Source organism: Eubalaena glacialis, chromosome 15 (assembly GCF_028564815.1).
Source record: "Eubalaena glacialis isolate mEubGla1 chromosome 15, mEubGla1.1.hap2.+ XY, whole genome shotgun sequence".
Taxonomy (NCBI): Eukaryota; Metazoa; Chordata; class Mammalia; order Artiodactyla; family Balaenidae; genus Eubalaena; species Eubalaena glacialis.
The window spans coordinates 85,771,543-85,795,471 of NC_083730.1; the positions used below are offsets into that span (position 1 = coordinate 85,771,543).

Genomic DNA, 23,929 nt, shown 5'->3' on the forward strand with positions numbered 1-23,929 from the left:
CAGAGGGCCCATGTCAGGTGTCTGAGCCTTGGCCCCTGCTCCTAGGGCATGGGGCTGGGGGTGGGATGCAGTGTCTGAGAAACCATCAAGGAGAAAAGGGGACCCCCCCCCAGCCACAAGCAGACACTGAGGCAAAACTCAGACAGTCCCTGGGGGACTCACAGACACTGGCTTCCTCGGGGTCCTACATCACATCTGGGGTCCCCACATGGTCAAGACCTGACCTACTTTCCAAGGTCCAGCCCCCCCCGCTCCAAATCACCACCACAACAACCATGAAATCCCCCCACTCCCTCACATCCCTTTATACACGTGGGAAGAAGGAAGAGGCACGGTTCCTGACATCTCACGGTGCTTTCTCAAGAGATACTTCCTCTTCAACAGGGGGTTTCGGCTGTCACCGGCCTGGAGGTGAACAGAAACTCCCGGGGCTCTGGGTGGGGCTCTCGCGGGCACCCCCTGCCCTGCAGAACCAGGACCAAGACCCGGCTTGAGGCAGGGAGCAGGAGGGACAAGGGACCAGGAAGGACTTCGGAATGACTGTCCCGTGCGCCCCAAGCACCAGGCAGAGCTCGGGGGCCGGTGTGGCCACGAGAAGAAAAGGAAGCCGCCTCACCCGCGTTCTGTCCTCGATCTCGTAGATCCGCAGCTGCATGGGCACGTTGAAGCTGTGCAGAATGTTTCCGCCGAACACCAGAGAGTCTACGGGGGTGTAGACTGCATGGATCCAGCCTGGGGTGGGGAGGGCACAGAGAGGGTCAGCCACTGGCCCTTTGGGGCCCCTCACTACGCCCACATGCAGGAGGGCGCAGGAGGCCCAGGTGAGCACCCAGGGCCAGAGGGAGGAAGCTCGGGCTGCCTGATGCAGAGGGCTGAGCTCCTGGCTGGCCTAGAGGACCCAGACCCACAGCCCCACTGACTGCTGCTGGCAGTGACCCCTGGCTAGCTCAAGTCGGTCCTGGGCAGCTGCAGATCAACCCCCTTGTCCTGAAGACCTTGGTGATGAAGTGTTACAATGGACCTGGCTGCAGCAGCCAACAGAGAGGCAGGCCCTGTCCCTCTCCCCTGCAGGCCAGGGAGCTGAAAACCCCTCACTCAGGCTACTCATATGTCCTTAAGCCTTTTCCTCATCAGGAGGTGTCAAGGATTGCTCGGGGCCACAACTAAGGGTCGTGACATCCCACCAGAACCCAGATGCCTCCTCTGCCCGAAGCCACCCCCTGCCATCAAAATCCTCCAAGGCCCATTTCCAGGTGGTCTCCTCAGCCACACGACACCTGCATCCCCGTATTAGTTCTGCTTCTGCCCTGCCCTGTAACTGCTGACAAGTCTCTCTCCTGCCGACTGCAGCTTATTAACACCTTGGGGCACGGCTTTTTCATCTCCCTGAGCTCCTGGCCCAAAGGTTGGCACTGCAATCATGAGAAGGATAATTGAGGACTACCTTTGTGCCAGGCACTGGCCTGAGGGCTTTACAGGGCTCCTCTCATTTAATCCTCACAAGATCCCTACAAGGTACATGCGACATTCACCCCCAAACTACGGACAAGAAGACTGAGGCACAGAAAAGTGAAGTCACTTATAAGGATTGGAACCCAGGGAGTTGGCCTCCGCTTGGTCCATGAAGGCTAGAGACAAAGCAAGCCGCCTAATTCCTTCAATGATGGACTGAACGTGTGTCCAGTGCTCAGCAGTCCTCCATGCGGCTCCTGGCTACCATACTGGACAGTGCAGAGCGAGGGGAGGGGTGGCATTATAACCCACTCCCATTTACAGATGCTGAAACCGAGGCTCCGAGAAGGAAGTCACTTGCTGAATGACGTCACAGCAGGTGAGTGACAGCGGCTCCATTTTTAACCGCCATGCTGCACTGCCGCTGCATCAGAGGCTTATTAGCACAGGCCTGGGAGTCCCGGGAGACAGGCCTGCAAACACGGAGGGGAGGCAAAAAGGGAACCAAGAAAGACAGAGGCGAAGACAAGGACAGACAGAGGCCAAGGGACTCACGGTGAAAGACAGAGGGTCAGCAGAGGGGAAAGGGGACAGACAGGGGCAACCTGAGATCCCAAGCCTTCTCTACAACCCTGAGCCTAATTCATTCGCTCGGAGGCAAAGTATAGAGGCCTCCCCGCCCACGCCGAGCGGGAGCAGTTCCAGCCTCTTTCCTCGGTGAGCCGAACACACCAGCCCTGAGTCACGGGCAGCCACGGGTGGCCACGGCTGCCGGGAGCCGGGCTGCCACCTGGGAAGAGAGCTCGGAGGCTGCGAGGCCACTGCTGGCATCTGTGTCAACACTCTGGGCGGCGGGCCCTCCCCTGCTGGGGACGATAGGTGGGACAGAGCTGGTGGTGCTCAGGGGAGGGCAGGGGAAACCCGCCAGCCAGGAGCACAGGAGCGAGGGCTTTACGTAACCCGCTTCTGCAGTTACCCGCCCACAGCTCTGGCCGCCGCTCTGCCTGCCAGGTGTGCCCTTGCCTGCCAGGTGTGCCCTTGCGGAGCTACCTGGGCTCCTTCCCCACCACCTCCCTGCCCCCCACCCCGCCCCGTGCAGCAATGTGGCTGCGTCTCTAAAGTCCCGGTTTCCCGGTTTCCGGGACTTCCCTGGCGATCCAGTGGTTAAGACTCCGCGCCTCCACTGCAGGCGGCACAAGTTCTATCCCTGGTCCAGGAACCAAGATCCTGCAGGCCCCGTGGCGAGGCCAAAAAAAACAAGTCCCGGTTTCCACATCTGCTTCAGCCTCTCCGCCTCAGCTGTGTACCAGCTGATATTCTCAACTGTACATTTTTTTTTTGTTTCTACCAAGCGGAGCCACACTGTCTATTACTATTGCTGTTACCACCACCAGCATTATTTAAGCAACATTTCCTAAGACTGGGATCTAGGATGGCCGGGTTCAAGCACATGCTCGTGGTGGGGTGAAGCCTGAATGGGACAAGGATTCCTGGGTCCCTTTCCTATGCTCCTCGCATGCCCACCTAATGCCTATGAAAGCCCACATCCAGGGGCCCGGGTTGGAGACTGTCCCCAGTGCTGACTCACCACGTGGCCTGGGGCACCTGACTGTCCCCTCTCCTGGCCTCCACGTGCCCATGTGAAATGAAGAAGACCACTGCTTCCCTTGTAAGAACTCAAACCGTGTAAGCAACTGCCGCTGATATTCGTGGTAGCCCCGTCCATCACGAGGGCTTTGGAAAGAATGGCGCCCTCGTGAATCTGCATTCATCAGCCCCGGACTCTCCCTTCTGGAAACGCAGACTCACTTGACTTACATCTATTCCCCTGATGTGAGAGGTGCTGTTGCGAGGAGAGGGGCAGGGAATCTGTACTGACATTCCAGGGGTTCTAGAAGCTTCTCTCCACTCTCCTCTCCTCCCCAGGCCGGTGCCTCGCAGGTAAGTCAGGCAGCCTGGCCTGGATTAGAGTCGCTGCCCAGCCCCTGCCCCCAGCCCTCCTCACATCTGCTCCGTTACTTAAACGCTTGCTTCTAGGACTTCCCTAGTGCTGCAGTGGTTAAGACTTGGCGCTTCCACCGCAGGGGGCGCTGGTTCCATTCCTGGTCGGGGAACTAAGATCCCACATGCCGTGCAGTGCGGCCAAAAAATTTTAAAAATTAAAAAAAAAAAAAAGATTAAAAAACAATTTTTTTTAAATAAACACTTGCCTCCGGAAGAACCAGGGAGTGGAAATAACAGCGTTCAGAAGCCTCATCTGAACCCACCCTCCCAATACTCGTTCATTGCATCCCAGGAAGCACGAGAGAGCAATTGTTCCCAGACTGGTGACTGCACCGGGGAGGCTGGCATCTGCCTCCTGCTTCCAGGCCAGAGTCTCCAACATGAAGGCGATAACAGAGGCTATCAGGCCAAGAGACAAGGGACAGATCCACTCATGGAAGGAAAGCAGGCGACCCACAAAACCAACTGACGGGTATTCTCTGGGACGTGAAGGGCCGAGAAGGCCACGGGGGCACATGGTGTCTGACCCACAGCCCAAACGCTCAGGGTTCGGAATGAAAAGGCCCCTGACCCACATTTGTGTGGCTACTGCAGGGATAAACCCAAAGGTCCCAGAACTCAGGGGTGCCTCACAGAGGCCCACAGCCTGCTTCCTTCAGGAGCATCCACGAACTCCCTGTGCTGGCCACTGGGGGCTGGGCACTGTGGCTGCCAGGATGAAGCCAGGATGGCCTCTCCTCTCTGGGACCTCATAGCTGGTACCAGGGGCCCAAACTGCCAGGCCACGGGCTGCATCAGACCCAGGGGCGTGTATAGTTTGATCCACCTGTGTTATCAAAATGGGGAAATTTCGGGCTTCCCTGGTGGCGCAGTCGTTAAGAATCCGCCTGCCAATGCAGGGGACACGGGTTCGAGCCCTGGTCCGGGAAGATCCCACATGCTGCGGAGCAGCTAAGCCCATGCGCCACAACTACTGAGCCTGCGCACCTATAGCCCGTGCTCCGCAACCAGAGAAGCCACAGCAATGAGAAGCCCGCCCACCGCAACGAAGAGTAGCCCCCGCTCGCCGCAACTAGAGAAAGCCTGCACACAGCAACAAAGACCCAATGCGGCCAAAAACAAAAACAAAAAATTAAATTAACTAAAAAAAAAAAAAAATGGGGATATTTCACAAGGCTATCTGAACTGCTTTCCCTCTCCAGAAAAATGAGAAGATGGGCCCACCAGGCCCTCCAGCCCTAACTGGCTGGAGCTGAGCAGCAATTCCCCAGTTTCCCAGAGCCCCTCCACCCCAGCCTGCTTCACTGCCAGCCTTTCTCTGCTCTGTACCCATTTTACAGATAGATCATCTCAGGTCCAAGCCATGTTATACTGTTAAATAGCTAGGAGTTACTGTTTCTCAGACTTGCCCAAGTCTAAGAAATACCTGGGGCTACTGTGAATTTTACTACAAGGCAAGGATGGGAAATACTTTCAGGCCAGCCCAAGCCACGGACCCCAGGGTCCTTCCCAAGCCCCTGTACTGAGCCCCTGGGCTCCACCTGCTGCTACCTGGCTGGACATACACTCTCAATGGAGTGTACATCTCACGTCCTCCCCAGCACGTTCCGCACTGCCAAGTGGACCCTTAAGAAAGTTTATTAAATGAGCACATAATTCTCCCAAAGTCACACAGCCGAGAAGGGGGACCAGATCCCAAGCGTGCTGATTCCCAGGCTGACAGGGAACCAGGTGGGTTCTGAAACTAGACACACCTGGGTTCTCATCCTGCCCTGTCACTTATTAACTGTGTGACCTTGTACAAGTTTGTTCACCTCTCTGGGCCTCAGGAACCTTCACTTTTAAAAAGGGGGTGGGAGTGAGGGTGGGGGGATGTTTCCTTACATTCTTACGGAGAAGTGATGTACATAAAATGATTGTTGCTCAGTAATGCAAGTTATTACTATTAACTACAGTTCACCTGGGCAGGTGAAGCCAGAGGGGGAATTGGCCATAGGTCAAGTCAAGGGAAGGAAAAAGATGTCACCAGTTCCACTGCTGAGTTCCAACTCCAGCTTTCCTTACTCCTAATGATCAGGCTGAATCTTGGTGACTCCCGGGCCACTCCCAACTCTGACTCTGACTCTGTGTGGCCTGGCGAGGCTACTGTATTCCCACCTCCTCCACCTTCGAGAGCTGGCCAGCTCAACGGGACAAATCCAAGCCCCTTTCTCCAGGTCATCTTACTCCTCAGTCACCTTCAACAGTCTTCCTCTTCCAGGCAGCTTTCCTGGACTAACCAGGAATGAGGCCTGAAGAACCACCACCTCTGGAGCATAGCTAGCACCCAACCCCTTCACCCTCAGACAAAAGAAGAAAAAGATAAACCAAGTCTCACAAAGATACTGTGACATTTAAAATCTTCCTAACCCAATGGCATCCACGAGCTTTCACAGAGCTGATGGTGAGGCTTGAGGCCAGCGTGAGGTAAGGCACATCTAAGGTCACACTGTGGAGGTGAAAACCCAGGTCAGAGGTGGGAAATGCCAGAATTAGATTCTCCACTTTCCACACCCAAAAGCTCACGTGCAGTGGCGGGATTCCCCAAGGCTCTCTCCCCAAAGCCACATCCCAGCTACCACATATCTCAGATGTGTGTCTGGTTCAGAGGGTGTGAGGACCCAAGATGCTCAGCTAGTTCAGTGACTCCAAAACTCTGGTCCTTTAGTTTTCACTGGTTGACAACAAAATAAGAAAAATGAAGATGGTATAGATTCTCATAAACTCAAACCCATCAAATTTCAAGTAGTGACTGTCCTTTATTTTGGAATTATGTACTCCCACCTTTTTTAGTGTCAGAATAGTCTTCCTTTCATGAAACATCAGCAAAAGTAGCTGACAGGTTGTTTTTTTAAATTAATGCCCATATTTAGTAAAACTACAAGATAATAACGTTGATATCAGTTCCCAACTTTTTTTTTTTAACTTCATGAAATCAATGTCTGAGAACCACATGTACACCCTGCCCTTGAGAAGGTGACAAATTCCAACTGTCCCTTTTTTGCTTCCCAAAACCCAGGAAAAAATTCCTAGTGTCTCACTCAAGACTGTTAGGGTCAAAAGTCTTTGCTGAGTTCTAAATAGACTCCTACCAGCGGCAGTTCAAATCCACGTCCCCTCTTCCTGCCTTCAACACACAGTCACACCCCTGCTGGGGCTTAGATGCTGCTTCTTGAGACCTTTTCCAACTTGCTTAAGGCACCAAAATTAACACCCTTCCCATCCCAGATCGGGGGAAAGCAATGGGCCACCTCCCAGTTCTGAAAAAGGCCCTGCGAGAAAAACGCCTGTCCTCCCAGGGAGGCTAAGGAGGCCTGCACTCAGGGGACAGAGTTGGGAGGGATCTTGAGGATCCCAGAGTTCAGCCTCACCCTGCCCCCACTGTAGAGATGGGACAGTTGAGGCACAGAGAGGGGAAGAGATCAGCCCAAAGTCACAAAGACAGCAGCAAGGCCAAGAGCACGCCAGCCTCCCTTTGAATCTACCAGGGCCAATCTTCCAACACCTGCAGAGTGGCCTTGAACACGCTGCAGGATACCACCTCCTTCCAGGGTGTGCTCCATAAATGCTGCCCACCAACTACAATTCCCTCCTGTCCCAAGCAGCAGTCCCTCCCCTCCTGGAGTCAAGCAGCTCCAAGGATGGACCTGAGGCCCTGACAACAAAGTCACCCCCACTAAACCCTGCCACCTCCAAATACCAAACTTCCCTAATAGTGAAATCTCTGCCCAACTTTCTAGAAGAGCCCATGTGTGCAGGTCCCATCCCCATGGTGGGAACTGCCACCACAACCGCTCCCCCTTCAGTTGACACTGACTTGATGTCCAGACCCAAGGCCAACTCCAGTCCAACTCTCAAAAACTTATGTGTGACCAGCTTCTCCATCCAATGGATCTTAGTGGCCTCAAAGGAGGCCTTGGACCCTAAGATCCAAGCTTCCTCTCAGTGGCAATTTCCCTGCAGGCTCCTTGGCATATGGCCTCTACTTGGGTACCTCCAGTGACGGGGAGCTCAGTGCCTAGCAGAGCACCTCATTCCAATACCACTTGGCTATACCTCGTCTTCCAAGATATGATCCTTCAACTGGCTGATGGCCATTACCATACACCTTCACTTCCTGGGTAAAACAACCCAATTCCTCCTTCAAATTCATCTCACCTGATGTGGTATCCAGACTCTTCTCTCTCTCGAGGTTGACTTACCCACGAGGGTAAGTAATTACAACCCACGAGGAACACAATCTCCTACATGTGGCCCGACCCTCTCACTCTATACAGTGGGACTGTCACCTCCCTCATGCTGGGTAAAACACTTTCACTAAAATGCAGCCTAAGATTCCCAGGTCATCTGCCACATCCACTAGTGACTCAGCCTGTAACTGGCCAAAAGCCCTCAGCCCATCTCCCAGCTGTAGGCAAATAGGTCTCGGTTCACTCAGTCCTCACTACCACCCTGGGAAGTCTTCCATTTTACAGATGAGAACATTGAGGCACTGAGATTAAGTCATTTCCAGGAAGTCACGCTTGTAAGCCGCAGAGCAGGAATTTGAATTAGGGCGGGGTTTTCTGGCCCCAGGGCCCATGCTCTTAATTATTGCCCTCTGCTATAGTTGTAGTTAATTTTTTTTTTTTTTGAAAGGGGAGAGTCCAAGTACAGATATTGACCTTGATCCCAACTACATTTCATCTTGTTCTGCAGGAAGGAAGCTGCCACTCTGGGCGCATTCTCCTCTACCCTCTTCCCCTGGGCCAACTCTCCCTTCTCCCCTCCCCAGCCTTCAGGATAAAGTTGCCCCTCCCCTCCCCACAGGACCACCCTCAGAAATCTCAGCAGGACATCTTGGAGGAAGGCATTCAAACTTCCCCTGAGGGAGGGCCCTCAGGAGGCTTTCTCCCCAAGAGAGAATTCTAGCCCACAGGCAGGAAAAAACAGGTAAGATGTGAGAGGCTACTTTTCCCTGCAGCCTGAGGCCTGCTTCTCTCCTCTCAGGGACTGCCAAGGGCAAGGAGGCCCAGAGAAACCCCATCACTTGGCCTAAACGCCAGGCTGAGGCCACCGGGCCAACAGGAGGCTGCTAAGAGTCAGTGGCCGAGCAAGAGCCCAGTGCCAGCCTCGCGGGAACCTACCGGAAGGGATGAAAAATGTGTAGCCCTGTTTCAGCTCAATTCTTTGGCATCGCTCCACACGGTCTCCCAGGAAGATGTCGCTCTGTTTGCCTGACAGCACCCACTCCTCGTACAGTGCCAAATTGTGCAAGGTTGGAGGAATCAGCCAAAAGATCTTAGGAGGAAAAGGAAGCAATCAGTTAAAGATCCAGGCCAAAGTCTCTCATTTCTTCCAGGCTCTGCCACAACCCAGAAGACAGCCCCACCTGCCTGGGAGCAAGGAGGATGGGGGAGGACCCATCCCCGGGGACCCTTCCAGGATCAGGCCCAAAGGGTCTCTGGGGTGGCAGGGAAGGCTGTGCCGCCCTTCTGGGACACCCCTTGCCCGCCTTTAGAGAATCTCCGTTGCAGCTGAAACACCAGGGTGGGAAGACTTGCTGGACTGAGTGGAACATTCTTTCTCCTGAGCCGTGGGCTTGTCAGGGAGGCGGGGGAAGGAGAAGAAGGGGAATTTCCTAAGTTGTAGGATAAAATGGCCCAATAAATAAAACCAGCTTGTGCTGGCTCTGGAGAAGGAGGAAAAACATCTGGAACCAAGAGGGATGACTTCCTACCCGGAATTTCTTCCAACACATTCGGTTAAGACAAATGCACACGCAGACCCAGAGGAGCAGGGCAGCACACACGTATTCTCAAGGAGCACCCACATCCGTGCGGGGACCCCTACGCCCCCACGTGGACATGCACACAGGAGCAGACACAGCAGGAGCACCCTGAACACATGCCTCACGTCCTTTCTCTGGGTGATGTCTGTCCCTAATGTAAACTGTTCTTGCAGGCAACTAGACTTTTAAGTTAAAAGGTCCCAGTGCTGGAGCTGAAATTATAGCTGGCGGAAATGAATGCTGGAGGTTCTTGGGAGCCAAATCTGGAGTTCTAATCTGGCCTAAGATGCGTAGGACACTGGACTGGGTAAGCAGGTGTGAAAGGCTGACCAGATGTGATACAAAAGAGTTGACCTTGACCTTTCCCTCCAGAAGAAGACAGAGGGTGAGGAGTTGACCTTGACCTTTCCCTCCAAAAGAAGACAGAGGGTGAGGAGTTGACCTTGACCTTTCCCTCCAGAAGAAGACAGAGGGTGAGAAAGTCCTCACAGGGCCGGGTCTGGCTGGAGGCGGGGGCAGAAGCAGAAAGGTGGGCGAGCCCCTCCATGCACAGACAGCCAGGCATGCACAGAGATCTGACGAGACTCAACTCACCTTCCCACCCCGGAAAACATGGTACCAAACGGAAGTGCCTCCAAAGTCGATGTGGAAGTCAGTGAAACAACCTTTCACGCTCATCAGACAGTACCTGCAGCACAGAAGTGGGGAAGCAGAAAAACAATTCAATGACTGAATCACAGGAGGTGAGCAAACAGCTTCAGAGATGCTTGACCTGCTGCCCTTTTATAAACGCTGACACTGGGGAATTTTCTTTTTTTTTTAGACCCAAATCTAATCGGAGTTCCCCATGGGGGAAGCCCCTGTGATCAGGTGGCGAATCTCAAGCATTGGCTACCTGCCCCCAAGGCTGGGAGAGGCATTTTTGTTTTCAGGTTCCCGAGAGAGAGCTGGCAACCCACAGGCCACTTGGTTCCTTCCTCGAAGACGGTTTTTACTCTTGCCCCACCCCTGCCTCCTACCCAAGCAAGAGGCTTCATTTCTGCTCCTTTCAGCTCCTATACCTGCAGTTCTCCCAAGCTGCCAGGCCCCTTTGCAGCAGCTGGGCCCTCTGGAATTCAGCTGTAAACCACCTGTATAGCTTGCCAATTACTAGTCCCCATTCATCTCCTCATTCATTCAACAATCATGTACTGAGAGCCAACCAGTGGTCCAGCCCAGAGCTAGGCATGGCACTTAGAGAAACGCATAAAACCCCTGCCATTAAGGATGAAACACTCTTAAGGGACCACTACCCTGGGAAAGTTAAATGGCAAGACGAACTACAAATGATTGCAAAGTAAGCAATGCAGCTGAAAGTACAAGGGTACCAGCCGTAAAAGACCACAGTGTATAATTCCACGTATGAAATGTCCAGAGTAGGCAGATCTACAGAGACAGAGAGCAGGTTAGTGGTGGCCAGAGGCTGGGGGTGTTGGGAGGAAATGGGGAGTGACTGCTAATGGGTACAGGGCTTCGTTGTGGGGTGACAAAAATGTTCCAAAATTGATGGTGGTTGCACAGCTCTGTAAACATACTAAAAACACTGAATTGTACACTTTAAGTGGATGAATGGTATGTGAACTGTCCCTCAATAAAGCTGCTAAAAAAAAAGTAAAGCGATAAAGACCCTGGGGGTGGGGTGGTGGAGTGGCAGAGAGGGAGGGAAGGAGACAGAGAGGGAGAGCCTGGCCCTGAGCGGCTTGGACAGAGGGAGGGCATTCGGGAGAAGAAACCTGCCAGCAGCCCCCCTTCTAAGCTCTAGCAACTGCCAGACAACCCACCCTTCCTTACAGGAACTCACCCATCCCCTCCCTCCCCCCTCCACTTGCTGCCCTCCTAGGGGTGGGCAGAGCTTAGGAGGAGGGGGGACAGACAGGCTTCCAGGTCCGGGCCTGGCAGACGGCAGTGCCAGGGCCCCCTCCCTCTCACCCACCCCTTCCCCCAAGAGCCACAAGAGCATGGCTGGGGCAGTCCCCCATGGCTCATGCTCCCACGCCTTGGCACCTCCGGAGGCCCGCATACACATGCTTACCCCACTGACCTCTTTTCCCCGCTGCACTTTGCTTTTCCATGGTTTGGGAAGAGGAGAGGAATGGGGCGGGGACGGGCAGGAAGGAGCCAGCAGCCTGAGAGGAGATAACGGTGGGGGCCAGGGGGGACGTGGGCTGAGCTGGTTAGGAGGCTGGAGGGTTCCAGGCGCCCCCTCCCCCTGGTTGCCTTTTGCACCTCACATTCAGGTGGACCCGGGGCTCGGCAGTATGCAGGCGGCGTGCCCCGCGTCCCTCCTCCGGATAGGCTGGAAGGAGCCTTAACCATGTGTCTGCAGGAGGCTGACAAATCAGAAGGCCTTCCTGCACATCAGAGCCCCGCTGCCTAGCAACCCCATCGGAGGGGTGTAGTTGACAGCACAGGACGCAGCCCTGTCACGAAGACAGGCGCGGGCTGTGGTGCTGGCGCTGGGGTTGTTAAAGTCCCAGCTCCGGCTCCAGCTCCGGCTCCGGCTCCGGCTGCACACCCTGTTGCCTCCTCCCAGCCCACCCAAGCCAGGTCCCCACTCTGAATGCCTGGGTGATTCTCTTCTCTCCAAGGAACTGGAGGGGTAGGGGGCCTGCTAAAGCCCCAGTCCACCCCACCCCCATGGACCACACCGGCCTCTTCTCTCCAAGCACCACTTCAAAATATTAGTCCTCATTTTCCTAAAACCACCTCTTCCTCTCGGTTTTCTTCTTCTCTTTCTTTAATCTAACCTTGGTTTCCACCTCCTCCAGGCCTGAGCAGAACAGTCCGGGGAAAACAATTTAAGTGTTTGTGGGGTGGAGAAAGGTGAGGTGCTTCCTTCGGTCTGCAGCTGGATACCCACCCAGGGGCCCAAAGCAGAAAGGAGAGGAGCTTGGCTCTTGGGCTCCAGGACCCAAGTCGCCCTGGCCAAACAGGTCGTCAACCTCCAACCTGCCAATCTCATGCCGCAGCCCCAGCCTGCCCAGCACACGCGGAAACGGAATCCCTGCGAGCTGCGGCTGCTGCGTACGAGGGAAAGTTCTCCAAGTTGAGCCTGTGTCTGCTCTGCCCTCCCAGTCACCCTCCAGCACCCTCCGAGGCCCCTCGGAGCTTGGGGGCGCCACTTCCAGCCCCGCCTCTCCATGAAAGGCCCCTCCTCCCATGTCCTTCATTTCCTGGCTGCCAGGCCTGGGCCGCCCCTCCTGCCGGGCAAGTGCACGCTTTAGGGTGGCCAGGGTAGCTGGGACGGGGCGGCTTTTGTCCCGGGCCCCTGCAGCCGTCACCCCGCCTGCCTCCTCGCCTGCCCCGCACTCATTCCGCGTTTCCCCCCTCACTCCTGCTTCTCGCTCGCTCTGGCGTGACGCCTTTGCACTGACCTCTAACAGCTTCCTCTTCCAAAGCACACCGCAGTCACATGGGCACCCCGGCTCGGTGCCACGGCCGCTAAGCTCTCGCCGCTGCCGGCCAGCCGGCCTGGTTTCCGCCTCGGCCGCCCCCTGCCCGGAAAGCCGCGCCCCTCGACACCCCCACTCACGGCGCGGGCGGCTTCTGTGTAGGACACCCTCCAAGTTGGCGGCTGAAAATCCCGCGCCCCCGAGCTAAGCGTTTGGGGGGTTCCCGCCTCCCAAGGCCGGGGCTGGCTGGGGAGGAGCGTGGTAGGAGGGGGCGCTGCACCTGCAGCACCAACTTTGGGGCGCTGCCTCGGGTCTGGGGAGGCGGGGCAGCCCCACCCCGCCCTTTTCCCTCCAACTTAGCGAAACTCCCCCGGCAGCCCAGGCGGTGTCCCCTCGGGCAAAGGTCTGGCGGGGGGACCTGGAAAGCTGGCACCGGGTGACGGGGCTGGAGGCGCCGAGCGCGCGTGCACACACGCTACACACTTACACGCAGCCCCGGGAGACACAAAGAGCGGCTCCGTGACGCCGGCCGTGCAGCCCGCGGGAGGGAGGCGACCCACACCCCGCCCCGGCGCGCCCCGAAGGAGTGGGGGGCTCCCGGGCCCGCGGGGCGCAGCGCAGAAACGACCGCCCGGCCCCGCCCGCGGTTACCCTCGACTGTGGCGCGGCTCCCGGGCGTCCCCTTTGGCGGCGGAGGCTCGACGCTTGTCCGGCCCCGGCGACCAGAGCCGAGCCCCCTCCACGGTGCTGCCAGGCCCCGGTCGAGGACCGCGGAGCCCTCGCTCGCTTCGTTCCTTTCTCGGGGAGCCGGGCGCAGCCTGCGCTCATCCCCGCGCAGAAACTGAACACCCGCGCGGCACGGCGGCTGCCAGGGAGGCGGAGGGAGGCCGCGGCGGCGACAGGGAAGCGCGCCCGACCAGCGCCAGGGGACGCCGCCGCCGCCCACGGCCGCCCCCTCGCCCGGGCTGGGTGGGGGCACGAGGGTAGCTCTCCCCACCTCCGTTCTACTGGCAGGCGCTCGGGGACTCCCGCACGCCCGTTTTCAGGGAGTGTGGACGCCGTCCTGCTGCTGAAGGCGACGACCCAGCAAAACCACCTTCCTGAAACGCACCCCTCGGGGCAAAGCTATAGAAAGGACCAGTGCCAGGGGGTGGAGGGCTTGTCTGATTCCGGGTATGGCAGCCCAGAGATCAGGGATGCGGCTCTGGCCCTAAAACAGACTAGCTGTGACCTTGGACAACCACTTCCCCTCTCTCAGCAGTTTCCTTGCCCTGGGGGCAGGGAGGTGACCTGACGTTCATCTGCAATCTAAGATGCTCTTTTGCTGCGCCTGCCCCTACCTGCCCCCTTAGTAGCTGTGTAACCCCACATCATAGAACTATTGTGGGAATTCATTGAGATAAACACTTTGATTACTTAATCCAATCTTCACAACAGCCCTGTAAGGTCATTTGCAGGACTGTACCCATTTTACAGATGAGAAAGCAAGACAGGCTCAGAGGTGGTGACTCACCATGATCACTACCCTCGTAGTGGGGTGCTTACCCAAGCAGCCTGTCTCAGAGTTTCTCAGCCCTTCTCCCCAGGTCTCCCTGGTAACTCCCAAGATCTCAAGAAGCAGAGTCTGCAGGCTACAGCCAAACCTCAACCACTAACTGAAGCAGTCAGTCCAGCTCAAATCAGAAGTCCCCCCTCCAGGGCACGCTCATCAGGACCACAGCCCTCTTCCCATCCCACCCTTCCCCCATAAACCACAAGGGGGGCCAGGAGATGGTGGTATGGCGTCTGCAGGGGCAGAAATCAAACTTCTCGATTCTTTGGCCAAATCCCTTCCCTGGGCTACCCAGAATTATTAATTAATAGGTTCCAATTGTCAAGTGCTCATAATAATAGCTGCTTACATGCATGATATCATTTTACCCTTAAAACAACCTAATAATCCCCATTTTAGGGAACTGAACATTAAGCCATTTAAAGGTGGTCAACGCCCTGGCCCAGGGTGTTGCTTCCTTGTGTCATTTACTGGATGGCTCACCCATTAGTACCTCCCTGATGGCCTGCTGTGAGGTTAAACTGTAAACTCCCTGGAACTGATTGAATTTTTTACCTTATGTATGCTTTGCCTATTTAAAAGAAAAGATAGTAATGACAAAGACTATCCCCGACCTTGGATTTGAGCACCAGTCATTGAATTAAATGAACTCAGAGAGGAGAAGGCCCTGACAACAGGATCAGGCTGTCCACATGGGAGACATATTACTTTTTTCTTTTTTTTTATTTTGTATTTTTGCTGCACCACCCAGCATGCAGGATGGTTCCCCGACCAGGGATTTGTTCCCCGGGCCTCCGCAGTGAAAGCACCGAATCCTAACCACTAGACCACCAGGGAACTCCCCCATATTACTTTTTAAGTCACAAATGCCCAGATCCTTGTGAGTAGGGACCACACCAGACTCATCTGTGTAAGTGCAGCACCCAGCAACAGCCCTATAATTATTCTAATCAGCTATGTGACACTGGACCAAATCTTTCCCCCTTCTGGATCTCAGCATCCCATTTGTTAAAACTAGTCAGGGCCCTCTAACTGGTGGCCCTTACAGATCAAACCAGGCCCTAGATATGCTTGGTTTGGCCAGTACTCTTTTTAAAAAAAAAAATTTTTTTTAAAGGCTGCCTCTCCAGTTATCCAGAAGCCACACCAGCCCCTACTGTCTTACACTCAGCTGCTACATCCATTACTGCATTGAACCACTATGATTTCCAGCTTCCTTGTCTGTTAAATGGGGATAGTAACCTGCTTCCAGTATCATTGAGATCTGTGTGCTAAGTGTCTAACACAGCACCTGGGGCCATACATGGCACCACAGGAAAGGCTGGCTCTCTTTGTTCTTCTTTTCGAGGTAGAAGGGAAAAGCTAGGAATCCAGAGACCTGGGTCCGGGGCGTGGCCCACATGTGACATCAGCAGCCTCTCTACGTCAGTTTCTCTATGTGATATATTACACAGGGACGATCATTTATGATGCCAGCAAACACGGTTGATGAAATTGAGAAGGTAAATATCGGCTGTAGAGATGCCCTATGCAAATGTGAGGGAGGGTAGATTAAAAAGCAGAGGATGCCAGGATTCCAATGGCAGCTGCAGCCCCTGTGTGTCTACAGGAGGCCACGTAGACAAACATCTTCTCCCAACCACATTTCACATCCACTGCAGGCTCCATCTTCCCCACATCATGGGAGGGAGGCAGGGCAGGGATGACAGGATCACCACTTTGTAGAGGGAAAACTGAGTCTCTAAGAGGAGATAAAAGATTTGCCGTAGCTCAGGGAGTGACAGAGGCAGCCCCGAAACTTGGTCATCCCAGTGCCTGTCTCCATCCTGTTTCAGCTGCATACCCCCAGAAAGTACATGGGAAGAAAGTACAGTCAATTTTCAATTTTGGGGGGCCAAATGTAGGCTTTACACGGGATCCCCTTTTGGCTGGGCTTTTGAGCTCTTTCAGTCCACTGTATATCTCTAATACACCAGCAAACCTCATTTCTGCAAGCCCAGTGGGTTTGCAGGAGCAGGTGAGAACAGAAAAGACTCACTAATTTCTTTCTGGAATGTGTTAAAATACCCAACGGTCCTAAGTGAAAAAGGTGTGCCCATGTCATAGACCCAGGAGATTGTAGAGGTTTTAAAACCTGTCCACAAAGACTGTCCACAAAGTCTGTGAGAGCTCCCCACCCCTTCCAGAGGCAGAGCCAAATTCCCCTCCCTTGAGTGTGGGCTAGACTTCGTGACTTGCTTTTAACTACTATAATATGGCAGAAGTAAACAGTATGTGACTTCCAAAATTAGGTTATAAAAGGCACTGTGGCTTCCTCCTTGCTCTCTCTCAAACCATTTCTGGCGGAGGGCAGGAAGCTGCCATGTCATGAGGACACTCAAGCAGCCCTATGGAGAGGCCTACATAGTGAAGAACTGAGGCCCAGCCCTAAGTTTTGGGTTTTGTTTTGTTTTGTCATGCCACGCAGCTTGTTAGATCTTAGTTTCCCGACCGGGGATTGAACCTGGGCCCTCAGCAGTGAAAGCACAGTCTTAACTGCTGGACAGCCAGGGAATTCCCCAGGTCTAAGTTTTGACACAAGCTCATGCAAGACTCTGAGCCAGAATCACCCAGTTAAGCCACACCCAGATTCCTGCCCTACAGAAGCTGTGAGCTGATGCTGCTAAGACATAAAGTTTTTTAAGTTGTGAAGTTTTAGGGTAATCTGCTATGCAGCAGTAAACAACTAATACAGGGGTACTTCCAAATCATTGTCACTGTTTGTACGATTATGGAATTTTCCAAGACAAATAATTCTGTACAGCCAAAACATTTCTGTGGGGCAGCAATTAGGGGCGGGGGGTAGGCCGTGGCAGAAATGCATGGCGCAGCTGATATGCAGCCTACCCTGTCATCATCTTTTCCCTTTATCCTGCTTCTTCATGACACTTATCACCTCCTAAATTATATTAGTCACTTGTTTGCTGGCCTGTCTCTTCTCCCAGCCAGAATACAAGCTCCATAAGAAGAGGGACTTTGTTTATTCACTGTATTCTACCAACTACTTAGAAGAGTGTCTTGCACAAAATACAAAGTAAATGCAGCAAGAGGTATAACTAATACACTAGTATACTCTTTTTCTTTTTCTTTTTTTTTTTTTTTTTTGGCCACGCCATGCGGCTTGTGGGATCTCAATTCCCCAACCAGGGATCGAACCTGGGCCACAGCAGTGAAAGCACCAAGCCCTAACCACTGGACCGCCCAGGAATTCCCACACCAGTATACTCTTCAGAAATCTTTGTCTCCCACAAAGTTGCAACTACCCCTTCGACAACTGTCTCCACCCCTTGTCTTAAATACCTGAACCAAAACCCATTAAAATTCCTAACCCCCTCACCATGATCAAATGACATAAATCCTGGAACCAGGGAGAAGTCAGTCATGGGTTTGTAACCTTCCTCTCGTCCCCCCTGCAAACCCTCGGTTCAGGTGGCCCTTCAGCTGTCTCCACTCTCCAGGCACCTCCAGCATGGAGACTCTGATTTCTAGAAAGTGTCGTTTTAATTAAATTCCAAAGAACCATTCTACGATCCCAGAGGACTTCATCATCATGGGATTTTTACCTTGCTTATTAACTGAAATCAGCATTCTTTTCAGCCGAACAAGTGGACTACTTCCAAGGTGACAATTTCCTTCCTAACAAGGTTCAAATCCTATAACAAGCTCCCACAGCCACTGCCAGGGTTTGTAAATCTATTTGCCACATAGTCCAACCAATATGTCCAAGACATGCGGTTCTAGAAAATTGTGTGTGAGCCTTTTTCTGGTAATTAGATAGAATTCTCAATGTATTAACAGAGCTTACTATTTAAAGGAATCTTTCAATAAAGTGTAGAATATACTGAATATCTCAGAGAGGCAAAGTAGATACTAATTGAAATCTGTCACCCAAGGCTGTCTATTTTACCTTCCTAAATACAAGTCCTGTTTGTCCTCTGCTCTCCTCTAACCCTCATCTAGATGATGCAGTGGCTCCTCTTACCAGTCTGCCCCCACCTCCTTCAATCCACACGGCAGCTGCAGAATTTGCAGAATACAAATCTGAACACACACCTCTCTGCTTAAAATCTCAGAGGTTTCCGACTGCTCTTAGGAGAAATACAGACCCGTCACTATGACACTGTCAGGCCCTGTCAGCCTGACCCACCCCGCATCCTGCACCATTGACCTTCCCTTGATCTGCTCCAGCCCCACTGACCTTTCTTTGGCAAGTCCTTCAGCCCCGCCCTGTCCCCAGCCCTCCCCACCATCCCAGGCTCTCTGCACACAGCCAGAAAAGCTCTTCCCAGGCCTCTTCACTTAAGTAACCCCTCTCCCCTTTAGACTGCAGCTCAGGGTGGCCTGCCCTGCCCTCCCTAACCCGGTGAATCCCCCGGTACATGCTCCCATAGCACCGTGGGTCTCTGTCTTGTGGCCTCATCACAGCTGCAAATTTCCATTTGTTTCTCTGACTGTTGGATTAACATCTATCTCCTGAATAGACTGTAACCTCCATGAGGGCAGGGAGCTCATCTGATTTTCTCCCAGCCGTATTCCTGGTACCCAACACCAATCAGATGTTCAGTTTATAGGCTGAATCAATCAATCACTCAATCAACGAGGGTCAGGATCTGCCTCTCACTAATCTGAGTCTCACACTCTTTCCTCAAGCTCTGCCTCCGTGATTCCATCAAGGACTTGGCACTTGCCTACTGCCATCCCTCCCCCACTTCCGTCCCATCTCCTCTGTCCTTTAAAGCCCAGGTCAATATCCCCTCCAAGATGATTTCCTGATGCCAGCAGCCCAAAAGGATTCCTTCTCTCCCCATTTGCCTTCTGGGAACCCGTTTCCCTCTGCCTAGGATGAGAGCTGCACCTTACCCTCATGTTAATGGCACGTTCTCCAGAAGGTAGGGGCTTTTAGTCCTGTTCATCTTTTACTTCCCTGTTCCAAAGGCTCCATAAATTTTGATGTGATCGGATCGGAACAAAACAGAATTGAAAACCCTCCTACCAACCCCTCCTTGAGCCCAGTCTTTCCCTTTGAGGCAGCCCAGATCCAAGGGGTGTAAGGAGCTTCAGCTTTGAGGGGAGAAAAAAATGTCTGAGAGGTAATTAAAGAGAGAGAGAGCTTGAAAGCAAAACCTTGAGAAGCCCAGGGCCAGCGTGCTGGCCTCCCTTACAAAGCCTGGCACACAGTTTGCATTCAGTATGCACTGAATGAAGGGCTGAGTGAATGAAAAGTTCACAGCCTTTAAGCTCCTGGGGTCACTCCTGGCAGCGGGGCTGAGCAGAGAGATGCTAATGGATTTGGAGTCACCAGAGCCAACTCTTCTAGGAAGCCCAAAGCAATAGTTCTGCCTGGGCCACCAGCATCTCCTTCTCATTTTGAAGATGGAAACACAGAGGGCCTGAGATGGTAGGGGCCCCAAGGTGACTTCCTCATCCCAAGGGTCCACCACTCAAGTCCTAGAACATGGAAGGTGCTCATAGCTACCTCTGCCCATGTTAAATAATCAGTCTCAGGACTTGCTGGTCACACCACATGTAGTGATGTCCCTGCAATTAGATGTGGCCCCTTCCCAGCCCACCACCAACCTCCCTCTTAGAGGGCACCGTCTCTCTAAGGAATGTCTGGTGAGGAAGTGGCCCCTGGCTTTTTTCAGGAAAGGTTCTTCTCAATCAGAGGTCCCAGGTCTCAACAGCAGGAAGCAAAAAATACCAGACCCCTACCCAGCCCTTGGCAAAAGTAAAGTGCCCGTGGCGGACCCCTAAAAATCCACTCCCAGGACATGCTGTCACTTGGAGGGAGAAGACGAATGTTTGACAAGTACACATACACACACGCACGTGCACACACACACGCACACACAGATGCACCCAGAGATGGTTCCCATTACTCTTCCTCCTCTTCAGATCACATCCCCCCAGGGAGAGCTGGCAGGGAGGCCAAAGAACGATCTGGATGGAGAATCCAGACCCGGGGCAGAATGCAGAGCCCCTGCATTCCAGGGAAGCAAGATGCCAACCTGCCCACACCAAGGACCCCCAGCCCTCACGTCCTAGCAGTGACCCCGCAGGGCCGTGGCCTCAGCCCAGGCTCACTTCCAGCCCCCGCCCCCCACAAGGCTGAAAGCCACCCCCTCCCGGGTCCCGCCGCCAGCCGGGCAGCCTTACTTCTTCACTTTCGGGTACTTCATCTCCGCAATGGCATTCGTGGCTTCCGTCTGCTTCTCCTTCAAGTGCTGGGGCCACATGTTATCAACCCAGTCCACCAGGTCTACCTGCAATCCAGCCAGGCCGCTGTCAGCGCCTCCTGGCTCCCAGTGCCCTGAAGCTGGGCCCCATCACCGCCTCCACCCCTCCTCCTGCGCCCAAACGCCTCCCGCCCTCCCCCTGGGCCAGCGCAGGCTGGCCTCGAGCAAGACGAGCAGGCGGAAGGTGGCCGGGGAGGGGACCGCAGCGGGGGGTGGGGGGGGCGCGGGGGGGCGGGGGGGCGGGGGGGGCCTACCACGGTGGGACGCTTGACCAAGTGCTCCAGCTTGGTGTGGCTGAACTCAAGGCTGATGACGTTGTACAGCTTGTCCCGCTGGGCCTCGGGCGTCTCGTAGTACCGCACAAACTGGGACATGCTCATCTCCGTGCCCTTCTGCGTGTTCACGTCCATCACATCCACCAGCCGCCGGCTACCTGGGGGCAGAATCCACAGGCTGGTGGCTCCAGCCAGCTGGGGGTGCAGATCCTACTTGGGAGGCCCCGTAAAACAAAACCTGCCCCTGCCCTAGCATCCCCCATATGCCTCGCCCTACGCCCTGTCTGCTCAATTACCTGGTCCTATCAGTTTTCCTCACCAAGTCACTCTCCAATCTTAAAACGAATCCCTCCCCAGTCCATCTGCTTCCCTCCACCACAACTAACTTGCCCCAAAATGCTCAGTTACTGAGCTGCAGGGCTGGGATTTGAAGCCAATTCCATCTTATGCTGGAACCCAGGTTCTTAATTCTTAACCCCCGACCCCCACCTCTGCCCTATGCAATACTGAATCTTGATCACATGCTAAGGTTGAAAAATGATCCCCGCCTTCAGTGGCTGGCTCCTCGCCCCACAGATCCAGGGAAGCCTTGGAGAACCGCTTTGTTTTCGAGTCAGGAGTGCAAATCCACCAGGGGGCATCCCTGAACTTTGCTGGAAATTCTGGCCATGCTCTGGGCAGTGCTGGCTCCTTCCTTACCAGGGCTCCTGGAACGGGTGGGCTCTGCTCAGCTGTTCTGGAAAGCCCACCTGTCAGAGAACCTGCTATGTTAGAGTGGGGGAGGGGAAGAGAACAGGCCCCCAAGCTCTCTCCACTTTCTGGCTGGCCTCCAGCCTTCCACCTCCCCTGCCTCTCCTCCTTCTGCCTCTCCTCCCTCACCTTGCTCAGGGTCCCATCTGCAAAGCCCCCTGAGGAAGGGGATTTGCTGGGCAGGTAGGTGATGGGAATCACAGCCCTAGAGGCTGGTGCAAGTCAGCATTAAAGGCCTGGAGCTCAGCTGCCCCATCAGTACAATACAGTGGTTAAGCTAAGACTTTGTGGGTTTGAACCCCAGCTGGACCTCAGACCTCTTAGCGTCTCTCAGTTTCCCCATCTGTAACATGGGACAAAAATGGCAGCCAACCTATGGGGTTGTCCTGTGACTTAAATGAGATAATATACATGAAACATTCCTGAGAAGTGCCTGCAAGTAGGAAGTGTTACCTAACTGGCCAATTTCATTTATAATTACAGGTGGAGAAAGTGACGTGGTGGGAAATCAGAGCCAGTTAAATCTCTGCCAGCCAGTCCAAAAGGACTGACCACTTACCATCCTAAAACATAATCAGGATGGCTAATGGGGGGGGATGGGGGGGGTTATGAGGGGTGATGAAAATGTTCTAAAATTGACTGTGGCAATGACTGCACAAACTCTGTGAACAAATGAAAAACCATTGAATTGTACACTTTAAATGGGTGAATTGTATGGTATGTGGATTATAACTCAGTAAAGCTGTTATTAAACAAAAACACTAGGCACTAAATGACCAACAAAGTTGGTTTTTCTAAAAAATATTTTTTTCTTTCAAAAGTCTCCTATCCACTTAAAACATACCTAATAAAAAATATAAATTATTCAGCCATAAAAAGGAGAGTACAGACGGTCCCCGACTTACCATGGTTCAACCTAGGTTTTCCGACTTTAAGATGGTGCAAAAACGATACACATGCAATAGAACTGTACTTCGAATACTGAATTTCGATCTTTTCCCGGGCTAGTGATATGACCCTCTCTTGTGATGCTGGGCAGCATTAAGGAGCCGCAGCTCCCAGTCAACCACAATCACAAACAACCGAAACACTTACAACCATTTTGTTTTTTCACTTTCAGTACAGTATTCAATACATTACATGAGCTTTTCAACACTTCATTATAATAGGCTTTGTGTTAGATCATTTTGTCCAACTGTAGGCTAATGTAAGTGCTCTGAACACATTTAGGGTAGGCGAGGTAAGGCTATGAAGTTTGATAGCTTAGGTGTATTACATGCATTTTCAACTTACAATTTACAATGGGTTTATTGGGATGTAATCCCATCATAAGTCAAGGAAGATCTGTCGTAGCGATACATGCTACCACATGGATAAACCTCAAGAACATGATGCTAAGGGAAAGAAGCCAGACACAAATGGTCACATGTTGCATGATGTCATTCACATGAAATGTCCAGAATAGGCAAATCCACAGAGACGGAAAGTAAGTGAGTGGTTGCCAGGGGCTGGGAGTGAGGGAATGGGAGTGACTGCTAAGGGGTATGAATCTCCTTTTGGGGTGTTGAAAATGTTTTAGAACCAGCAGACGGTATGGTTGCATAACACTGTGAATGCACTAAATGCCACTGAATTGTACATTTTATAATGATTAATTTCGGGACTTCCTTGGTGGTCCAGTGGGTAAGACTCTGCGTTCCCAATGCAGGGGGGCCCGGGTTTGATCAGGGAACTAGATCCTGCATGCCGCAACTAAGAGTCTGCATGCTGCAACTAAAAGATCCCACGTGCTGCAACCAAGAGTCCGCATGCCTCAACTAAAAGATCCCACATGCCCACATCTAAAGATCCCGCATGCCGCAACAAAGATCCCACGTGCTGCAACTAAGACCTGGAGCAGCCAAAATAAATAAATATTTAAAAAAAAAAGAAAACGGGAAAATGATTAATTTTATGTTATGTAAATTTCACCTCAATAATTTTTTTTTTTTAAAGCAATTCTTCTCCTGAACAGAAGAAGGATGTGGGTAGAAAAGGCCTGTTTTTTACTTTTTTGAGCACTAACAAGGCTTCCAGACCCCCTCTCCCCAACACAATCCCCAGGGCTCCCTGTGCACCCTCGCCCCACTCTGCTCCTAGCCAGGTGCAGGTCCCCAGTTGACCCATCTCGGCCTGCCCCACCCTCAGCCAAAAAGGGAAGTCAGGACTTGGAGTGGTTAGAGCTGTGAGGAGCAGCTGAGGCTGAGCCGGGCAGGAGGGAAGAGGCCCGGGGGTGGGAGAGGCCGAGGGACTGTATCTGGAGCGCTTCTAAGAATAGCTTCCTCAGTGTGCAGGGAGCTCCATCCGGCTCCCCAGGTGTCCTGGAGGCCTCAGCTGGTGGG

General features: G+C 53.4%; 1 protein-coding gene across 7 annotated transcripts in view; it reads right to left on the reverse strand.

The window, feature by feature from the left end:
* The window catches only part of KDM2B (lysine demethylase 2B), a 120,776-nt gene that overhangs the window by 73,646 nt on the left and 23,201 nt on the right, over positions 1 to 23,929 (reverse strand). For 3 of the 7 annotated variants that reach the window (XM_061170531.1, XM_061170533.1, XM_061170532.1), the window contains exons 5-9: positions 20,778 to 20,956; positions 20,444 to 20,550; positions 9,860 to 9,953; positions 8,622 to 8,775; positions 617 to 732 (exon numbers count right to left, since the gene is read on the reverse strand). In XM_061170531.1, coding sequence (XP_061026514.1) covers positions 617 to 732; positions 8,622 to 8,775; positions 9,860 to 9,953; positions 20,444 to 20,550; positions 20,778 to 20,956 — 650 coding nt within the window. Of the gene's footprint in view, positions 1 to 616; positions 733 to 8,621; positions 8,776 to 9,859; positions 9,954 to 11,345; positions 11,397 to 12,678; positions 12,850 to 13,347; positions 13,510 to 13,693; positions 13,714 to 20,443; positions 20,551 to 20,777; positions 20,957 to 23,929 lie in introns of those variants that run through there. The other 4 variants (XM_061170537.1, XM_061170534.1, XM_061170535.1 and 1 more) reach the window with 4 other exon arrangements.